This window comes from Anomaloglossus baeobatrachus, chromosome 12, assembly GCF_048569485.1.
Source record: "Anomaloglossus baeobatrachus isolate aAnoBae1 chromosome 12, aAnoBae1.hap1, whole genome shotgun sequence".
Classification (NCBI taxonomy): Eukaryota; Metazoa; Chordata; class Amphibia; order Anura; family Aromobatidae; genus Anomaloglossus; species Anomaloglossus baeobatrachus.
Genome location: NC_134364.1, coordinates 28,006,462 through 28,028,545, shown reverse-complemented (window position 1 = coordinate 28,028,545; position 22,084 = coordinate 28,006,462). Strand labels below are relative to the sequence as shown.

General features: G+C 44.3%; 1 protein-coding gene across 1 annotated transcript in view; it reads right to left on the bottom strand.

The window, feature by feature from the left end:
• Positions 1–1,274: 1,274 nt before the first annotated feature.
• The window catches only part of CHRM5 (cholinergic receptor muscarinic 5), a 290,345-nt gene continuing 269,535 nt past the window's right edge, over positions 1,275–22,084 (bottom strand). The window contains exon 2 of the mRNA XM_075330915.1: positions 1,275–3,910. Coding sequence (XP_075187030.1) covers positions 2,276–3,853 — 1,578 coding nt within the window. The 5' untranslated portion in view covers positions 3,854–3,910 and the 3' untranslated portion in view covers positions 1,275–2,275. The remainder of the gene's footprint in view (positions 3,911–22,084) is intronic.

Below are 22,084 nucleotides of genomic sequence, written 5' to 3'. Positions count from 1 at the left end.
AGACTGCTTGAGCAAGGCCTGGTTTCAAGGAGGGCAGCAAATAAGCCACTTCTCTCCAGAAAAAACATCAGGGACCGACTGATATTCTGCAAAAGGTACAGGGAGTGGACTGCTGAGGACTGGGATAAAGTAATTTTCTCAGATGAATCCCCTTTTCGATTGTTTGGGACATCTGTAAAACAGCTTATTAGGAGAAGAAGAGGTGAGCGCTACCACCAGTCTTGTCTCATGCCAACTGTTAAGTATCCTGAAACCATTCATGTGTGGGATTGCTTCTCAGCCAAGGGAATCGCACCACTCACAGTCTTGCCTAAAAACACAGCCATGAATAAAGAATGGTAACCAGAATGTCCTCCAAGAGCAACTTCTCCCAACTGTCCAAGAGCAGTTTGGCCCCCAACAATGCCTTTTCCAGCATGATGGAGCACCTTGCCATAAAGCAAAGGTGATCACTAAATGGCTCATGGAACAAAACATAGAGATTTTGGGTCCATGGCTTGGAAACTCCCCAGATCTTAATCCCATTGAGAACTTGTGGGCAATCATCAAGAGACGGGTGGACAAATTCTGGCAAAATGCAAGCATTGCTTATGCAAGAATGGACAGCTATCAGTCAGGATTTGCTCCAGAAGATGATTGAGAGCATGCCAGCGAGAATTGCAGAGGTCCTGAACAAGAAGGGTCAACACTGCAAATACTGACTTGCTGCATTAACTCATTCTGTCAATATAACCTTTTGGTACTCATAATATGATTGCAATTATATTTCTGTATGTGATGTAAACATCAGACAAACACAATTAAAAACCAGAGGGCAACAGATCATGTGAAAATATAATTTTGGTGTCATTCTCAAAACTTTTGGCCATGACTGTAGATACAGGGAAAGATAGGCATGGATTAGGAATATGCACCCAGAACTGCTCGTGGTTCTGGGTGCATATTGCACCTGACAGGTTCCCTTTAATAAAAATCACAATATGAAGAAACAAAAACACCCATTGCTATTTTAAAACAAATAAATATGTGAAACACAATAACCTAATTTATAAACAATAGCTCATTTTCTGATTATACACTCCTTTTAGTATAGACATTTTAGTGTGTAGTACTCATTGTTAGATAATGTAAAGAGTGTAGGTGAAAGTTGATGTTAATATTCAATCTTTGTTCTGTTCATACAATCATCACATGAGAAGGAAAAGTAATTTAGTCAGTAGACAAAACACTATCTAAAATACTTACTGACTTGCTGGTAAAGGTAAATAAACAAGTTTTGGGAATATTTTTATTAAATGATTTGACTCATATTTTGTATGCAAAAAATAAAAATGGAAAAGATTAGAAAACTTGATACTGCTTTAATAATTGACAAACCAACTATTCAGATTTGTTGTTTACTATATCAAGTTGTTAATCCATAAATCTTCTTAAGTCAGTTACATTGATGCATTACCTTATACTGACCCCATTAAAAGTAAATTAAAGTTGGGATACATGTAAACATAAACAGAGAACAGGAAACAAACTTTACGGGAGTATTACTGGACAGGTACAAAGTTGTCACTTCTCACCATACAAGAGAACGGTAACATTTTTAGCGTTTGTTTCTGTTTTTTTTCTTTTTCTTTTTTGCTAATACGATGTAAGGACATTTTATTCCTTAGAACATTTGACACTTTGTCACTGATATTAAATTAATTTTAGGAGAACAGGTTCCAGTTATCTAGAACTGCTCCTGACTGTACAACATCAAATATTAAGAAGTCGTCATATTAAAAGCAGCATATCATGTGTAGCACTCACAATGACTGAATCCCACTGTTCGCACAATAACATGATAACAATTGATAGGCTTCCTAACTCTATAAAAAGGCTGGAGCTTCTTCTTCCGGAAAGCTCAGTTCTGTCCCTTGTGCACTTATTTCATATTTTTGACTTTAGGAGGTTTCTTGAAGCCACCAGCATGCAGCGGCGCTCAAAACTAAATCCATATCAAAAGGCATTAGAGACCAATTATCTAGTAGGAGAGAGATGGGTGGTTCAATTGCTTTACAGTGATTTTCTTAGGGCGTATATTTTCCACTGTTCACCACAAATGCATACAAAGCATTGGCTAAACACAGCAATGTGGTCAACAGTCAACACAGCATTTATAAATGGGGGGGGGGGAAGTGCATTTCCACGACACTGTACTAGCCGTTCAATAGTCCCCAGTTCTGCTCTGATATTGACTGCACCATAAATCCTTAGTTCTTGCCATAAGACATTGCTTTCAAGGCAGCTTGTTATGGCTTGGAGGATGCTGTGCATACCAATACAGTTTTTCCTCCACGCTTTTTTTTTTCCAACGGCAAAGCAGCAGCATTTTAAATGTCTTACGAAAGGTTTTGTTGCAAAGAGCATAGCAAATAGGGTTGACCGTACTGTTAACGTAGCACAACCAGTAGCCTAGATGCCAAAGTGAAGATGGGATGCAGTTGGAGCAAAAAGTTGAAACCAGAACCATGATGTTGTAAGGAGTCCATGTGATGATAAAAGCTAGGAGAATAGCACTTAGTGTTTGCGCTGCTTTGCGCTCTTTGATGAGAACCATCCTCTTGCGTTTGGTCATATGATTACTGAAGTGGGGGTCCATGCTTCTTAAAGAATGTCCTTTGGACATAGATGAACAAGGAGTGATTTTTACTTTTCTACACCCATTATTGACCTCCTGAGATCCATCATCATTCACGACAATTCGAAATTTGTAAGATACACACTTTTGACTCTTTTGTGCTTGATTTTTACCTGGAGTTAAGAAAAATCTTTCGTTATCAAAATCATTTAGCACCGGTTGCTCTTTTGTGAGAATGTGCTTGGTTTCTTCTTCCTTTTGAGCTGCAGTTTGGTTCTGATAGGCACCCTGGAAGACGGCTTCCTTAGCTTGCTTGTCCTCGTCATCTGAAGAGGGGTAGCTGCTGCAGGTAGTCAGTTGGTCCTCTTTCGCCCACTCATTACAGATGTTGGGACTGTGCGAGATCTTGACTGTTGCAGAGGTACTGCGGCTGGATGATGACCATGAGGCCTGACACCGTTCTCTTTTGGTGAGCGTCTGCTGCTTGCAGCTGAAACAAGATTTTAGGAGAGCCCCCTGTGGCCTCATCATCTCAAAATCAGCCACCGACTCAGAGCCCTGCAACTCTGCCAGATCTTTGGTGCGCTTTTCTGTTTCTTTGTAGATACGGCAGTATAAAATTGTCATGACAGACACTGGGATATAAAAGGCAGCAATGGCCGTTCCAAAAGTGATTATTGGTTCATAAAGAAACTGTATCTGACATTCCTCAGGGGGCACTGTACGTTCTCCAACAAAATATTGCCAGCAGAGGATTGCGGGAGCCCATAAAATAAAGGAAATAAACCAAGCCAGTCCAATCATTATCCCAGCCCTCTTAGGTGTGCGTTTTGCCCTGTAAGTTAATGGTCGTGTTATAGAAAAATATCTGTCAAAACTAATGACCAACAGGTTCATCACAGAAGCGTTACTGGCCACATAATCCAGAGCAAGCCAGAGGTCACAAGCCAGGCTACCCAAGGACCAGTGACCAATTAAAATATAAGACGTGTAAAGGTTCATTGAGAAGATGCCGATGATGAGGTCGGCACAAGCCAAACTTAGAAGGTAGTAATTGTTCACAGTCTTCAGTTGACTGTTTACCTTAAAGGAAACCATTACAAGGATATTTCCAACGATCGTTATCAGACTGACAACCGCACTGACTGTCGCGATTGTGATAACTTCCCAGAGGCTGTGAGTTTTCAAGGGGTTTGTCCCATTGGAGTGACTTAAAGAAGTAGAGTTTGGTTCCATGATCCTGATTTTCTGGGATCCTATTGATGTGGACACCAATAAACAGCCGTGGAGGTTCTGAAACAAGAAGACAAATATTTATTATATATATGGAACGAATATTGACAATTTTAATATAGGTACAGTTGTTACCACATTTACTTTTGTAAGGCAGTGTGAACAGAATTAGAGTGCTAGATATAAACTGAAAAAAGTAATTTAAACAAACACGTTTTAGCTTTTGTGCCACACTACTACAGATGAGTAAAGCTGTGGCAGTTTGGTTCGGCAGGTGCAGCCGAACTGAACCTCCAAAGGATCAGACTTGATCCGAACCCCAATGGAAGTCACTGATTGGCAGTTTGGGTCTCCACCCACATACAACCAGCTATAAACAGATCACGTCCTGGGAAGGGTCTGCAGGATTTTTCTATAATTTTTTCTGTACACACAACATTTGATCATGCGGTTGTCACCCCCAGTGTGATCCGTTCAAACACTGCAAGCGGCTCACAGTGGACTGATGTAACATCTGCCCAGGACCATGGTCTCAGGATGGCTGTCATGGACAGACTAGAGGTTAGCCGTCCACTCAGCAGGATCCCAAGAACCCTGAAACCCTTTAACCCCTGTACAGGGATTTGGAGTTACACGAGATCCAGGAGGTTGCTGCCTATGGAAGGCTACAATCAAGGAAACAAAAATCATCAGGCAGGGTCAAAACCAGGAAGTACAAAAACGGACAAAATCGGCAAGCAAGAGGGTGATCAGGAATTCAGGCTAAGGTCAAACCAGAGATGGCAGCGAAGTACAGAACATGGCAGGCAGGAGAGTCATCAGTGAATGGGCAGAGGTCAAACACGGGGATTAGAAATTCAGGAGCAGAGTGTGAACCAGAGATAAGCAGAACTACAAGTCTATATCTGGCAGGGACCAGCAGACTGGAGGAGCAATTAGAAGGGTATAGTGTCTTCCCATTGGCTGTAGCTGAAAGGTGGAAACTCCAGCTGGAAGGCACACGCCACCTCAGTCAGCCAGTGGTACTGCAGGTCCCAAGGAACACAGCTAAGTGGATGGGCGGAGCCTGCACCCAACAGAGCCACTGGCACTGACTCCTCCCCTATCACCAGCACTGCCTTAGACGGGAATACGGCAGTGCCTGGTGACCGAAGCACGACGGAAACTTTATGCTCTGCCCCGCGATAGGGGCACAGCGAAATCCGCCTGCGCGAGACTCCAGCAGCGTGGGGCGGCATCATCCATGTAAATCATGACTGGAGAACGGCGAACAGCGGCAGGAGGGGGGACAGGAGCCGAATTAGAGCCCGCCCATTTGACCAACCAAACTCATTTGCATAGAAACGGTAAGATTTTACAAAGTTCTTTTAGGGGTCTGCAAGGGGGGCCAGCAACAAGGTGCACCTTCCTAGGATGCAGCCCAGGAGCTACAGAAGGGGATATTTTTGGTTTAATAGGGAAAAAACTGGTGACAGGTTCCCTTTAAGAAACCATGCAATTTTTACAGCGGCCACTGGGGCTATTTTAGACTCTTCTAAAATTTAGGAAGAATTTTTAGAAGTCTCATTTTCAGCACAAGCAGACTTACAATGACAGGTAACACCTCTACAATAGGCAACCTTAAACCTGACCCTTCTCCTCCTCACTTCACACAAAAGAGAGGATCTGAGTCACTCAATTGCTGATAATGTACAGTACAGACCAAAAGTTTGGACACACCTTCTAATCTCTAGAACAACTGTTAATAGGAGACTTTGTGCAGCAGGACTTCATAGTAAAATAGCTGCTAGGAAACCACTGCTAAGGACAGGCAACAAGCAGAATAGACTTGTTTGGGCTAGAGAACACAAGGAATGGACATTAGACCAGTGGAAATCTGTGCTTTGGTCTGATGAGTCCAAATTTGAGATCTTTGGATCCAACCACCGTGTCTTTGTAGAAAAGGTGTACGGATGGACTCTACATGCCTGGTTCCCACCGTGAAGCATGGAGGAGGTGTGATGGTGTGGGGGTGCTTTGCTGGTGACACTGTTAGGGATTTATTCAAAATTGAAGGCATAAAGAACCAGCATGTCTACCACAGCATCTTGCAGTGGTGTGCTATTCCATCCGGTTTGCGTTTAGTTGGACCATAATTTATTTTTCAACAGGACATTGACCCCAAACACACCTCCAGGCTCTGTAAGGGCTATTTGACTAAGAGGGAGAGTGATGGGGTGCTACGCCAGATGACCTGGTCTCCACAGTCACCAGACCTGAACCCAATTGAGATGGTTTGGGGTGAGCTGGACCGCAGAGTGAAGGCAAAAGGGCCAACAAGTGCTATGCATCTCTGGGAACTCCTTCAAGACTGTTGGAAAACCATTTCCGGTGACTACCTCTTGAAGCTCATCAAGAGAATGACAAGAGTGTGCAAAGCAGTAATCAAAGCAAAAGGTGGCTACTGTGAAGAACCTAGAATATAAGACATATTTTCAGTTGTTTCACACTTTTTTCAAGTATTTCATTCCACATGTTTTAATTCATAGTGTTGATGCCTTCAATGTGAATCCATAGTTTTTTAGAGTCATGAAAAGAAAGCTCTTTGAATGAGGAGGTGTGTCCAAACTTTTGGTCGGTCGGTACTGTATATATGGCATTAATGAAAGGAAAATAAAAACCTGATTTAAACAGTAGGTCATTTTCTGCAGACACATACTCTTTAATACTACTATAAACACTGCAAAATCAGACATTGAAAAAATATAATCAAAACATTTCACATTAATGCTGTCGGATGTCTGAAACTATTAAAATAGCAGAAAGTGTTTTACTGCCCTTGCATTACATGTGGCCAAGGCAGAGGGATGGCAGCCTCTTGGCACAATGGGTTACATGCTCCATAGTGAGGTACTGGCTGACTTTCAGCATTGCTCCACTCTAATAACTTTTTACATATAAAAATTGATTAATATCAGTTTTGCATCATTGATCATTTTTGTGGTGCCTTTACTTATCCTAATAAGATAGTTTAGTCCTATCTATGCAAACAGGGATATAATTGTGGCATCAGTAGGACTATTCCTCCAGATTGTCCCAGGAGCCGTTTTTGGACACCACAACACCTGATTGCATGTTGTTCGTGCTACTGTGAGCAGCCTGCGTAATCTAAACGCGTTCCACTGGCCTGCAGCATCTCCAGAGTTGTCTCTAATCACTGACCAATGACGTCCCCGATGTTCTTGATCAAACAGGAGCTGCCAGCAGCAGATCTTGATGATTTGCCCAAATGCATTCACCAAGGCAGAAAATGCCTCAGACAAACAGTAATAACTTCAGTTATAGCAGCCAACCCTGTAATGTCACTCTAGGTACGGGGAAGTACCAGGCAAATGGCAAAAGGGAAGGGAAACCCTGTGTCTAGGGAAAGGGAAGACAGTGACCCCTGACCAAACCTACTGTTGGTCCCTGGAGTCCCTCACCACCATATATATATTACGCACCTATGCGCCGAGCTGGATACCTGACCCTAGGTATCCCTAGTGCTGGGCCCTAAATAGGGAACAGACGGGATGAGCTCTTTGTCAACCCTACTAAACACTATAGAAAACACAAGGAGGGCACACAGGGGGAAAAAGCATGAACTACTTATCCACAGATGACAACAGTAGAAGTTCAGCAAAGTTTTCAGCAACGATACCACCTGCTTGCACTCCGGGCTTGAATGAACTGAAAAATATCACCAGCACCAGTCCAAGGAAGTAAGGGGTATAAAAGCACCAAAAAAATGCTGATGATCAGCAGCTGGGTGGAAGGCGAGCTTCTACTGGGTCAAAAAGGGAGAGCAATGAATCCAGCCGGAAAGCTACCTATTAGAATGAATACTGACAGCAAGAGCAATGGAAAGTCAGGCAGCATTCTGCGCAGCCAGACGCTGTGACCTTTTATGGCCAGAAACCACATGACTGTCACCCCTGACATGTAAGTGCAAAGATTTCAGTATGTGGAACCAAATTTGATATTGAATAAATCAACATGTTTTGAAAATGTTGTTTCCATGTTTTCATCATTTGCATATCATTAACATGTCTACTCAATCTGAGATTTCCATAATTCTACAACTTTTCCTTCTTGACGTTACATTCCTTAACATTGAAATTACATATAAATATTCAATAAAAATAGGTGTAACCTGCAGCTCCTGGAAAAATGAGTGAAAAGACAAAAGAAATCTGGTGCAATCTGCTGCGAATGCAAAAATGTGCAAACAAGCATGCGCAGCAGCACAGAGTGCTCTAGGTATAAGACAACAAAGAATATATGAATTTTGGATGGTATGATTGACCTAAAGACTATACTTCTAGAATTGAATGCATATGTATACACTGTGTATATATATATATATATAACAAAGATTGAGTTGTTTGGTCATACAAAAAGGCGTTATGCATGGAGGCAAAAAAACACGGCATTCCAAGAATGCAGGGGATGGATATTTCAGCAAGACAATGATCCAAAACACCGCTCCAAATCTACTCAGGCATTCATGCAGAGGAACAATTACAATGTTCTGGAATGGCCATCCCAGTCCCCAGACCTGAATATCATTGAAAATCTGTGGGATGATGTGAAGTGGCTGTCCATGCTCGGCGACCATCAAACTTAACTAACCTGTAACTGTTTTGTAAACAGGAATGGTCAAATCTACCTTCATCCAGAATCTCATTAAAAGCTACAGGAAGCGACTAGAGGCTGTTATTTTTGCAAAAGGAGGATCTACAAAATATTAATGTCACTTTTATGTAGAGGTGGCCATACTTTTGCATTGGTCAAAATTTGCTTAAATGCGGATTGCACATTTTCTGTTAGTACAATAAACCTCATTCCAATCCAGAAATATTACTCAGTCCATCAGTTATTAGATATATGAACTGAAATAGATGTAGCAAAAACCCAATTTGTTCTAAAGAAAAAAGGTTAACATTAATAGGGGTGCCCAAACTTTTTCATATGACTATATATATATATATCTAATATATAAAGCTGAATGTGTGTGTGTGTGTATGTCCGGGATTGGCATCCACACCGTCGCAGCTACAGCCACAAAATTTTAACCCCGCGCTTTAGAGATATTCGCCAAAAAACCTGCCTCCATTAAAGCGAATGGAGCTGAAAGCCACAGTGCAGCCAGAACTTTAGAAGAATGCGCAGCCACACCCTTATATGGAATGTTGGCGTGTCACAATGCAGCCAGGGAAAGAGACAGACACAGACAGGGAAAGAGGCAGACACAGACAGAGTAAGAAACAGACATAGACAGGGTAAGAGACAGACACAAAGAGATAGACACAGACAAAGATACAGACTGACAGGGAAAGAGACAGACAGGGAAAGAGAGGGAAAGAGACAGACAGGGAAAAAGAGGGAAAGTGACAGACAGGGAAAGTGACAGACAGGGAAAGTGACAGACAGGGAAAGTGACAGAGATAGATAGACAGACTGGGAAAGAGATTGAGACAGATGGAGAAAGGCAGACACAGACAGAGTAAGAAACAGACATAGACAGGGTAAGAGACAGACACAAAGAGATAGACACAGACAAAGATACAGACTGACAGGGAAAGAGACAGACAGGGAAAGAGAGGGAAAGAGACAGACAGGGAAAGAGAGGGAAAGTGACAGACAGGGAAAGTGACAGACAGGGAAAGTGACAGAGATAGATAGACAGACTGGGAAAGAGATTGAGACAGATGGAGAAAGTGACAGACAGGGAAAGTGACAGACAGGGAAAGTGACAGAGATAGATAGACAGACAGGGAAAGAGATTGAGACAGACGGAGAAAGAGATTGAGACAGATGGAGAAAGAGATAGACAGGGAAAGAGACAGACAGACAAAGAGATAGAGAGAGAGATATATATATATAAAGAGGGGGAGACAGACAGAGAATGGGAAAGAAACAGAGAGACAGTTACTATCCTGGGCAGCGCCGGGTACTATGTTGTGAGGCGAAATTTTAACCCCGCGCGTTCCAATTTACCAATCAATTTTGCCCCTATCTACATAATGGGGAAAAAGTGAAACGAAAAGTGTTGGGGGAAAATTGACAGCTGCCAGATGTGAACAAGGGGGACTTAAAGAATGAGAGTGATGGCGCCAAAGAGTATATACCGTACAATTGCTAAGGTGGGGCCCCGACATCGGATACTCACCACACTCGGGGATATGAACACACAAAATGCGCCACACACTACCACATGCTTGAACACATATACCGCCCTCAGCACACATTTCACCACACATACACCAACCTCGCCACATAATCGCCCTAAACACACACAAGTCTGGTATTATCCTTCAAAAATAAAAATCTGATTAATAAGCAGCCAAACTACAAGAACAACAAATGTACCACATAGGAAATACGGCAGCTGTCAGTCACATGACCTGTCTATATGTGTATGTGTGAGCTAATATATACTGTCAGGGGGAGGGCTTTCTGTTACCTGGAGATTTATCAGGCTGCCAATAGCAACCAATCACAGCTTAGCTTCTATTTTGCTACAGTTAAATAATCTGAGCTCTGATTGGTTAATATAGGCAACAATTTAATAATTACATTTCTATCTATTTGTTTTGTGGTTTTTGTGTGCAGAATACATTTTTGTTAATACATTCTATTTTGTTAACAGCAGTTATTAACCCGGGCGAAGCCGGGTAGTACAGCTAGTGTATATATATATATATATAAAGCTGAATGTGTGTGTGTGTATGTCCGGGATTGGCATCTACACCGTCGCAGCTACAGCTACAAAATTTTGCACACTCACACTTCTGGACCCCGAGAGCGTCATAGGCTATGTTTTGAGGGGACGTTTTAACCCCGCCCTACACAGTTATTCAGTTTTGAGGGGAAATTTTAACCCCGCGCTCCCGCGCTTTATAGTTATTCAGTTTTGAGGGGAAATTTTAACCCCGCGCTTTACAGTTATTCACCAAAAAACCTGCCTCCGTTAAAGCGAATGGAGCTGGGAGCCACAGTGCAGCCAGAACTTCAGAATAATGCGCAGCCACGCCCTTAAATGGAATGTTGGCGTGTCACAATGCAGCCAGGAAAAGAGGCAGACACAGAGAAAGAAGCAGACACAGACAGGGTAAGAAACAGACAGACAGGGTAAGAGACAGACACAAAGAGACAGACAAAGAGACAGACTGACAGGGAAAGAGAGACAGGGCTGAATGTGTGTATGTATGTGTGTGTGTGTGTGTGTGTGTGTGTGTGTTTGTCCGGGATTGCCATCTGTACCGTCGCAGCTACAGGCAAAAAATTTTGCACACTCACACTTCTGGACCCCGAGAGCGTCATAGGCTATGTTTTGAGGGGAAATTTTAACCCCGCCCTATACAGTTATTCAGTTTTGAGGGGAAATTTTAACCCCGCGCTCCCGCGCTTTACAGTTATTCAGTTTTGAGGGGAAATTTTAACCCCGCGCTTTACAGTTATTCACCAAAAAACCTGCCTCCGTTAAAGCGAATGGAGCTGGGAGCCACAGTGCAGCCAGAACTTCAGAATAATGCGCAGCCACGCCCTTAAATGGAATGTTGGCGTGTCACAATGCAGTCAGGAAAAGAGGCAGACACAGACAGAGAAAGAAGCAGACACAGACAGGGTAAGAAACAGACAGACAGGGTAAGAGACAGACACAAAGAGACAGACACAGACAGATAAAGAGACAGACACAGACAGATAAAGAGACAGACACAGACAGATAAAGAGACAGAGACAAGGAAACAGACAGACAGGGAAAGAGAGGGAAAGAGACAGACAGGGTAAGAGACAGACAAAGAGACAGACGCAGACAAAGAGACAGACAAAGAGAGAGACACAGACAAAAAGACAGACACAGACAAAGAGACAGACACAGGGAAAGAGACAGACACAGGGAAAGAGACAGAGACAGACACAGGGAAAGAGACAGAGACAGACACAGGGAAAGAGACAGAGACAGACACAGGGAAAGAGACAGACACAGGGAAAGAGACAGACAGGGAAAGAGACATACAGGGAAAGTGACAGAGATAGACAGACAGGGAAAGAGATAGCCAGACAGGGAAAGAGATTGAGACAGGAGAAAGAGACAGAGACAGTCAGAGACAGAAAGAGATAGAGAGAGAGAAAGAGATATATGCAGAGGGGGAGACAGACAGAGAATCAGAGAGAAACAGAGAGACAGTTACTATCCCGGGCAGTGGATATTGTGTGCAGAATAAATTTTGGTTAATACATTCTATTTTGTTAACAACAGTTATTAACCCGGGCGAAGCCGGGTAGTACAGCTAGTATATATATAAATATATAGACACATACACGGCCAATGAATTAGACATGGTTGGGAACAAGTAAATATAAGTTACCAGTATGTCTTTTTTTTAGGGAGGTGGAGGGGGTGTTTTTCTGCCATATACCGCCAATGCCTTACCTTTGTAGATATCCCCTTGTGACATACACCATTCTTCATCTTCGCTGCTTTCTCCTAGCTCCTGCAGTGCTAGCTGTTCTCTGAACTTCAGAGACCTTTTTTTTAGATGACCCTGCTTTTACCATAGTAATTGTCTCTTTTTCTAAGAGAGGAAGGGACGGTGAGAATATCCACCCACACTCTGTCCATTACTGACGCACCATTTGCAGGGAAAGTGAGCAGAAACGCAAAGTAAACTGTTATCTCCTGCAGATAAATGGTAAATGATCCATATACAGGGAATACCCACTTAACGCATAGATAATGTGCTGTCGGAGGATGATGCATTGTCTGTTGTCGTGAAAAATTACTTTATTTACAATGGAGATAACTACAAATGAGGATTTGCTGTGCTGCGGGGCTGCGTGAGTCACGATTGCATGTATGATCTCTTGGCTCTAAGTATGCAAACAGGCCGCAATCCAAGCATATGTATATGACTATACGACACTATGAATTAGAAGGCAAACAGTAAAGGTTTATGGTCTTTCTTTACTTTAGTACACTCTATGCAGTCAGAGATTGTACCGCAACTGTTGATAAATGAACATCTATCTTTATTTGCCAACCTGTGTGCGCACTATATTCTTTGGAATTTTCCTTGCATTAAAGGATTTCTCCTTAAGCGGGCTTTACACGCTGCGACATCACTAGCGATGTCGCAAGCGATATCACCCGCCCACGTCGGTGGCGTTTCACGGGGTGATCACTGCCGTAGCGAAATTATCTGTTCACCGACATCGCTGTGGCCGCGGAACAATTTCTCCTTTCTAAGGGGGCGGTTCGTTCGGCGTCACATCGGCATCACTAAGCGGCCGCCCAATAGAAGCGGAGGGGCGGAGATGAGCGGCCGGAACATCCCGCCCACCTCCTTCATTCCTCATTGCCGGCAGCCGCAGGTACGATGTTGTTCCTCGTTCCTGCGGTGTCACACATAGCGATGTGAACGACAAACAACCTGCGTTCCATACGAGGAATGATTTTTTAAAAATGAACGACGTGTAAATGACGAAGAATTTGACACCTTTTTGCGATCGTTACTGATCGCAAAAAGGTGTCACACACAACGACATCACTAACAAGGCTGGATGTGCGTCACCAACACCGTGACCCCGACGATATCTCGTTAGCGATATCGTTGTGTGTAAATGGGCCTTTAGGGTAAGTCATCCATATTAGGGATGGGCGATCCCGATCTGTAAAGATCACCGATCACATAGAGATTGTGAGCACGATCCCGATCACGAGCTTTCCTGGGAAGCTCATGTTACAGTTCGGGTCCAGGGGCTGTAAAAAGAAATCACATTATTAAAAAATCATTATGATCATACTCACAGGTCCCGCGACGCGTCCTGCAGATTGTCTCCCGCTCGCTTCTGCCTCCGCGATCTGCCGCCCGGTAACCAACACTGGACTTACAAGACCTTCAATGATGTCATACCCATGTGACCAGTCTGGTGTGCATGTTGTACAGACATTGGCTTACAGACTGGTTGCATGACTATGATGTTATCAAAGGCTATCTTACCTTCCAGGGGTATTCACTGCACTGCTCGTCACTCAGCAGTCATCGGCTGTTTTCGGCCTTGTTCGCAGTGACGTCAGGGTTCACCCAAGTCCATGGCTTATGGACTCAATTGAACTTTGACTGTCACTGTGCGAGTGTCGCATCACGGCGTACAATCTCCTGACAGCAGCAGGTCAGGTGCATGTATTTCCATGCAGCTGAAGCGCTTCTGTTCTGAGATCAGTCCATTCGGGGTGATGCTCATACGAGCACCGAGTATTGGTGAGCATGAAGACACTACAGGAACTTGCATGATGTCATAGTCATGTGCCCAGTCTGTAGCCAATGAGATAATACAACATTCACACGTGACTGGTCACATGGCTATGACTTCACGGAAGGTCCTTTCGTCAATGATGGTTACTGAGAGGGCACAATGATGATCGGACTCGGAAGCAGAAGCGGCGGGAGACCGAGTGCAGGACGCTTCGTGGTACCTGTAAGTATAATGACAATGGTTATTATTAACTGTATTCTTTATTTTACAGTCCCCCATCGCCCCATCCCATAACTGTAAAGCCCGAGTTTGGTGCTCGGACGCAAGATCGTGTTATCTCGATCTTTACAAAATGATCGGACGAGTCTCCCTGATCCCAACCATCAGGGGATCACCCATCACTAATCCATATCAGATCGATGGGGATCCAACAACGGACACCAAAACTGATCAGTGCCTGAAGGATATTAGTTGTGTAGATAAACGGTACAGCTCAATCTACTGTGTAGTGGCTGCTACTAAGTATTGCAGATCAACTTTTATCCATTTGCAAAGGGGTGCATCTGCAGGATCAAGACATGGCTATCAATATAAAAGTAGTGGTTCTATCCTTTATAGAACTATATTATTTGTTTACTGTCACAGGGACCGGATGACAGGACTGGGACAACTAAGCTGACCCTCAGACTGGCGACCCTGCGCTATCCCTCAGGTCAGAGGTATGCTGGATGGTAGCGAGGTCTGAGTCAGCAGCGTGTCCCTGACTCATGTCCATGCCCTGATGTAACTCCCCTCCCCCACCTCCACCCGAGGGGTGAGCCAGGATGTAAACACAAACCCCACAACAAGACACGGACAGTGGAAAATGACTACTCGTACACAGGGCAATCAACCACAATGGAGCAGCTAAAGCTGCACAGGGGAAATAACATAAAAGGGGGAAGTAACTAGACTACTGGGAAACTTCTAAATCGTACATCGTACAATCCCCTTTTATGTTATTTCCCCTGTGCAGCTTTAGCAGCTCCATTTGTGGTTGATTGCCCTGTGTACGAGTAGTCGTTTTCCACTGTCCGTGTCTTGTTGTGGGGTTTGTGTTTACATCCTGGCTCACCCCTCGGGTGGAGGGAGTTGCCCACGAACTGCTGCAGCCAAAAAAGTTACAGAGAGAGGGCTTCCCCAACTCCTTTCACCTCCTGGCCAGCTTCCAAATTAATGAAAATAACCGTCACCCTCTGCTGGAAGTAGAGGGTGTATATAGGACATGGGAGTGGTCCAAAGCGCAAACACCTGACTAGGAGTCAGAAGCTGTTATAAAGTAAACTGACATTAACCCCCTCCTCCCCAAAGGAAAGGGAATTTATTCACAAGGTAAAGTGAGACTCTGAACCAGAACCTGTTACAAAACTCTACAACAGGGAGAAGACGGTGACATTTACTATAAGCCTAAAAACTACCAGGCAGGTAGTTCGCAATTATCCGATTGTTCTGCCTGGTGCAAATCTTTGCCGTCACAGAATGGTCACAGACGATTCTGTGTTTTCCAGACGTCAGGTCAAGTAGTAGGAAAATAGGAGGAGTAGTCTGTGCTTCTGATGTTAGATTCAAGAAATCCAAACGACGTTTCATAAGATTTGACCATGTGGTTTATACTCTACGCATTTTGAAGTTGAAACAACTTCTTGATCAGGAGAAACACCGTATTGTATTGAATATCGTGATTTCCTGATGAAGAAGTTGGTTCAACTTCAAAACGCGTAGAGAAAAAACACATGGTCAAATCTTATGAAATGTCTTTTGGATTTCTAGAATCTAACATCCGCAGCACAGGCTACTCCTCCTACTTTTTCTACACAGTGGGATCGCCCAACCTGAGGACCCTGCAGCAGCTGTTAAGGCTGCTTTACACGCAGCGACATCGCTAGGACCCGTCACATATACTTACCTGCCTAGCAACGTCGCTGTGGCCGGCGAACAGCCTCCTTTCTAAGGGGGCGTTTCATGCGGCGTCACAGCGACGTCACACGGCAGCCGTCCAATGGAAGCGGAAGGGCGGAGAGCAGCAGAAAGAAAGTGACGCCCACCTCGTTGCCGGAGAACGCAGGTAAGGTGTTGTTCCTCATTCCTGGGGTGTCACATGTAGCGATGTGTGCTGCCTCAGGAACGACAAACAACCTGCATCCTGCAGCAACAACGATATTTGGGATTAGAACGACGTGTCAACGATCAACGATAAGGTGAGTAATTTTGATCTTTAGCAGTCGTTCGTACGTGTCACACGCAACGACGTCTCTAGCGAGGCCGGATGTGCGTCAAGAATTCCGTGACCGCCAACGACATCTCGTTAGCGATGTCGTTGCGTGTAAAGCCCCCTTTAATCCCTGATGCTTCACTTATGGGTTAAAAAAAAAAAATATATGAGCAGTCCTTATACCTCTCACCTTGACAATTTTATCCACTGGATAAGACCCTATTGCACTTGGTGTCCACCCTTCTTTCTACTGACGTCAGGATGACAGAACAGAACAGTGGCTTCTCTTCCGCTCTGTTCCATTGACCGGACGTAGCTGTCGATATCATGTTGATCGACAGCTAGCTCCTCATTGCATAACTGCCAAGCTGCCAATCAGCATGACATCGGCAGTCAAGCCCCATTGACAGAACAGCCATAAGAGGAAGAGCTGCTCTATTCACATGAAGCAGTATATTCTCCAGCAAGAGCGGTGCACGACCACTCAGAGCGGATGTCGGATAGAACAAGCAAATAGTTAAGTACCTGCTTGTGAGTTCTTTTCACATAGTTAAAATTGTCCTGGCCAGACCCCTTTAATAACTTGCCTCCCACAATTAAAGCCACCAAATACATAGGGGTTTACCAGTTTGTGTTTGAACTAGAGTGGCTATTCAATATCTTAGGGGGCATAAGTGGCTCATTGATGCCCTTTATGTAGCTCTCCAGCTGTTAGCGGTTGTAGAGCATCTGGGACTGTACTATTTTGCAGAAGCAGCTCTAGTAAATTAAAAAAAAAAGTCAAAAAGAGCAGGTTTACACAAACCTTTGGTACAAGTTGGCATTCGTGGGTAGGATTAGATATGTTCTGGCGTTGAATCGTGATGGGAGCGGGATAGAACGTCCCAGCATTGCTAACAGCATTGTTGGTACCTATGAAATTATTGTGCACTAGTGGCACCACAGATACCATAACATTACTGAAACTTATATATATAAAAAAAAAACAAAAACACTCACCACTGCACAGACAAGCCTGAATGGATCCTCCTGTTAATATCCAATGGTCCGGCACGGATTACGGCAGCAAGCCGAGAGGATAATGGAACAAAGCAATGGAAAAGATCCAGCTGGAGTCCAAAGGAATAGATAAAAATTCTTCTTTATTTCAACTTGATTAAAAAAATATCCATTTTGCAAGTAAAGACACTGGCTTGTGCACACTGATGAATGGCAGATGTATACCGAGACCTGAGGAAGGCGAGACCTGAGGAAGGCGTCTTGCTGAAACGCGTTGTAGTATACATCTGCCATTCATCAGTGTGCACAAGCTGGATCTTTTTCATTGCTTTGTTCCATTACTGAAACTTGGTGCAATGTCAAAAACCATATAATAGGTATTTAACTTAAGATAAAAGTCATGTCCCTTGGCCATAGGATTCCACACTTTTAGTACATCAACACCATCTGTCATTTTGAAAGTGGTTTCCTACCTACAAAAGGGCGAGGACCCAGGTTCTAGAAGATAACCCTCATAGTGAACTTTTTAATCATTTGTTTCATAAAGTATTTTAAATTAGTTTTAGAAGAGTTTAAGTTATGAAACAAATTCACAGGAAGCTGCTTTGTTGCACAGTGATCTATTTTGGGCTGTAAACAAGCCTCCAAAATCTGGTTCACTTGTTATAGTCCCCTTCGATGACTCTCTTTTCTAGCCAGAGTCACTTCATCCCTTGTCCAATTGTTGTAACAGCTCATAAGAGAAGAGTTTATACTATTGAAAGGTGTTTCCCAACTTATTGCTGACTGCAGCGGTAATGTCACGGGGTATGTACTGACGGAACAGGGGCTGCTAGGCTGGCCCTCAGACTTGAGACCCTGCGCTGTCCCTTATTTTTGAGGTAGGCTTGATGGTAGCCATGTTCGAGCCCCCAGCGTGACCCTTATTCCTGTCCAACGCCTGATCTTTTTCTCCCCACCCTAGGAGCAGGCTGGAAACCCAGTAAAAAAAAAACCTCAGAAATGACAGACAGGGGGGAATGAAAACTCATACACACTGCACTCAAACACAAGAAAGAGACAATATGTGTACAAGGGAATAAAGTAAAGGGTAGGAAATAAACGCACAACAGGAGAATTTTCACACCACACAGAAAAACAATTGTAGATCACCATGAACCCGATAACCACAAAGACCGGGATCGCTGAAGCTATATCCGGCAACCAGCAACAGGATCCAGAACCTTATAAAGGGTGAAGACGGCTGTGAATGGTCATTAGCAGCCTGAATTCCTAGTAACCGGTCACAAGCCAGCGGAAATTAACTCCTGCTGTACTGGAGAGCACTGAAGCAAAACACAGCCGATGCCCATGACAGGCTGTGCACCGAAGAGATCTCAGGCTGCTTGTCAAACTCTGCAGTGTGAACAGAGTCCGACGCCGCCATGACACCCAGCGAGTGGAAAGCTGAACACCGCATGACAGGTCTTGTGGTTAAAAGCCTCCACATCAACCTAAAAGCAGCTGTCGCAATGTCACAATTGTTAGTGAATGGCCGGAGAGATTTATCTATGCTGAGCTACTGATAGCCCATATTACATTTGTGCACATTTACGTATTATGCACATAATTCCTGGATGCTGGTGCTAATACTTTTATTAGCAAGAATGGCAATATTTTAAATCCATCCGTAAGAAGGAATGAACAGGGAAAGTAAAGAAAATGACTTGAAAGGTTTGAAAATCGAAATGATGTACGACGTGATGTACACGCCATTATTTAGGATTTATTATTAACCATATGAAGTCTCCTGTCCATACTGATTTATTGTACGTTTTACGTCAAGGCTTTTTATTCATATTTCAGATGTATTTCTGGAGCCTTTTCTGTTATATCCGAGCAATAAATACAGCTGAAATATGAACAACAATAGCGGTAAATGTAGATTATAATGATAGGACGCATACTTTTAAGACTTCATGAGGAAGAACTTATCAAGGATAGACAATATTAGAACATTCTGTCAAATTCATCAATATTAGCCCTGTACTAATGGGAACTGGTCAGGAAGATTTAGCTCTCAAGACATCCACCATAATGAAATCCAAGACGATGACAATGATGTCTTTATATATTCTGATCGATACAGCATAAAATAGAAATACATGCTTTGAAAACAACGTTACATTAAGTTGATTTGTACAATTAAGTTCCCACGATGAGTTTTTGATGAGTGTTTATGCTGCGTATTTTCTTTCAGTGCCAGGAATCGATAATAAAATGTAGGACAGAGAAAAATACCAATAAAAATAACTTTTATTGCAAAGAGAAATAAAAAGTGATAATAATAGTACCGACACAGAGGACACAATTGACACATGTTGGTGGATAAACCAAAGGGAAAGTCACCCTGACACAAAAATTGGTCCAAGTGGAGAGCATAAGGGGTACTTTGCACGCTGCGACATCGCTAGCATCTGGTAGCGATGCCGAGCGCGATAGTACCCGCCCCTGTCGCACATGCAATATCTTGTGATAGCTGCCGTAGCGAACATTATCGCTACGGCAGCTTCACACGCACTTACCTGCCCTGCAACGTCGCTCTGGCCGGCGACCCGCCTCCTTCCTAAGGGGGCGGGTCATGTGGCGTCACATGGCAGGCGGCCAATAGAAGCGTAGGGGCGGAGATGAGCGGGACGTAAACATCCCGCTGTCACACTCACCGGGTCCCCTGTCCAGCTCCCCGGCTCCCCTGCCACGCTCCCCGGCTTCCCTGGCTCGCTCCCCGGCTCCTCTGTCCGGCGTCCCCCGCTCCACAGCCTCCAGGCCCCCTCACCTATGATCCCCAGGCGTCCCGGTCCCCGCTCCCAGCGTCCGCCGGCAGCTTCTCTCCAGCCCGGCTCCCCTGCCTCCTGTTCGCCGCTCCCTGCCCTGGCTTCTGGCACCCGGGCCTCGCGCATGCGCATTAGGGCGCGCGCGCGGTCATTGACCCTTTCTTAAAGGGCCAGCGTCCACGGACAGGATATTGAACACACAGGTACAGGGTATAAAGGGGTTTAATGTCCAAGTGGGCGGGGCCTGTTCTTCGTGTTTCCTAAGCTAGGAGTCAGGTCTCCTTGTGTCTGCTGGTATACTTACCTATCTCTCTTCTAGAGCCGCTCCTGCCTCGCCATCCGGTCCTGCCAATTCCCGAACCCTGACTATCTGCCATCCCGTCAGTCCGTACCATCTCTGATCCCTGTGGTGATCCGTCCTCTCGCTCCATCGGTTCCGGACTCCGCCTGACAACATCTCGGCCTCCGAACCTGAGCTCCGTCACCAGGACTACCATCAGTGACTCCGTGGTCCCAGGGACTTCTACATTCCACTCTATTAACGGACTGTCCTGCTACCTGTTGTGCTCCGGCTACCGGACTCCTTGCCTTCAGTAGGGTGTTCGGCCCAGTGGATCCACCTCCTGGGTCTGCCCGTCCACCTGGCCCTAACACCCGCCCACCTCCTTCCTTCCACATAGCCGGTGGAGGCAGGTAAGGAGATGTTCCTCGCTCCTGCGGCTTCTTACACAGCGATCGTATCTCCTATTGGTGCGACATTATGAAAATGACCGACGCTACACCGATCACCGATTTTCGACGCTTTTGCGATCGTTTATCGGCGCATCTAGGCTTTACTTGTTGCGACGTCGTTACCGCCGCCGGATGTGCGTCACTTTCGATTTGACCTTGACGATGTCGCAGCGTGCAAAGTACCCCTTAGTGTCACACATAGATTTTTACAAGCTTCGCTAACTATCATGGTGGCAGCAGGATCTGATCAGACAACTGATTCTGACACTCCACCCGATAACTTCTCTCGTGTCTGTAATCAATGCAGGCAGATTCAGGCGTCGACCTGCAGTGGTAATTCATAGACAAGGTAGCAAAAGCTCATCTCTGCTAGTCTGCTTGTTAGTCTCATTTGATCACATGTTGTGGGGAAGCCAATTACATCTGCTCCCCTCCTATATATGCTGGCTAGATCTGTCCACCTATGCCAGTTATAGTTTTTCTTAGCTGGTCTGGTGAGGTGTTGTAATCCAGCCTATCTGGTGGTTGTTATACTTGTTGCTTAGTGTAGTTGTGGAGTTAACCCTTGTTGTCTTTGTTGCTACCTTCCTGCTCTTGCTTTTCTCTTGAGTCTCTCATTGTCTTTTCCTGTGTCTGTCTTTATCTGTTTTCCATCAAAATTTGTAGCCATCCTAGCCTGGTGGGAGTGGGGTATCAGAGTAGTACTGGTCAGAAGTACAGCCAGGAACGAAACTCAGACATCTACACCATCAGGAGTAACCCTTAGGTTAGGGATAGCCAAGGATCCCCTAGCATGAGAGACAACATAGAGCCCCTGTCCCCGGCTATCCTAATAGTCACTTTGTGATAATGAGCCATTATAAAGTGAAGTATGCATATTAAGAGCAAAAAATGGCATTCTAAAAGAGAAATATATAGATAATGCAGTAAAAAACAATATTAGAATATTAAAAAATGCAAAGGATATGTAGAAAATAGCTTGGCCGGGAGCATACTGTTATCAATTAAACATGGTCCCCCAAATAGTAAATTAGATCATATGAAAGGAACTCAGACAATGGAGAACAGATCCGTTTTTTTGTAATTATAACTGATCCATTTTTTTCTTGCAGGATCCGTTTCAAATGGAAGATAAATAACAATTTTTTAACAGATCCG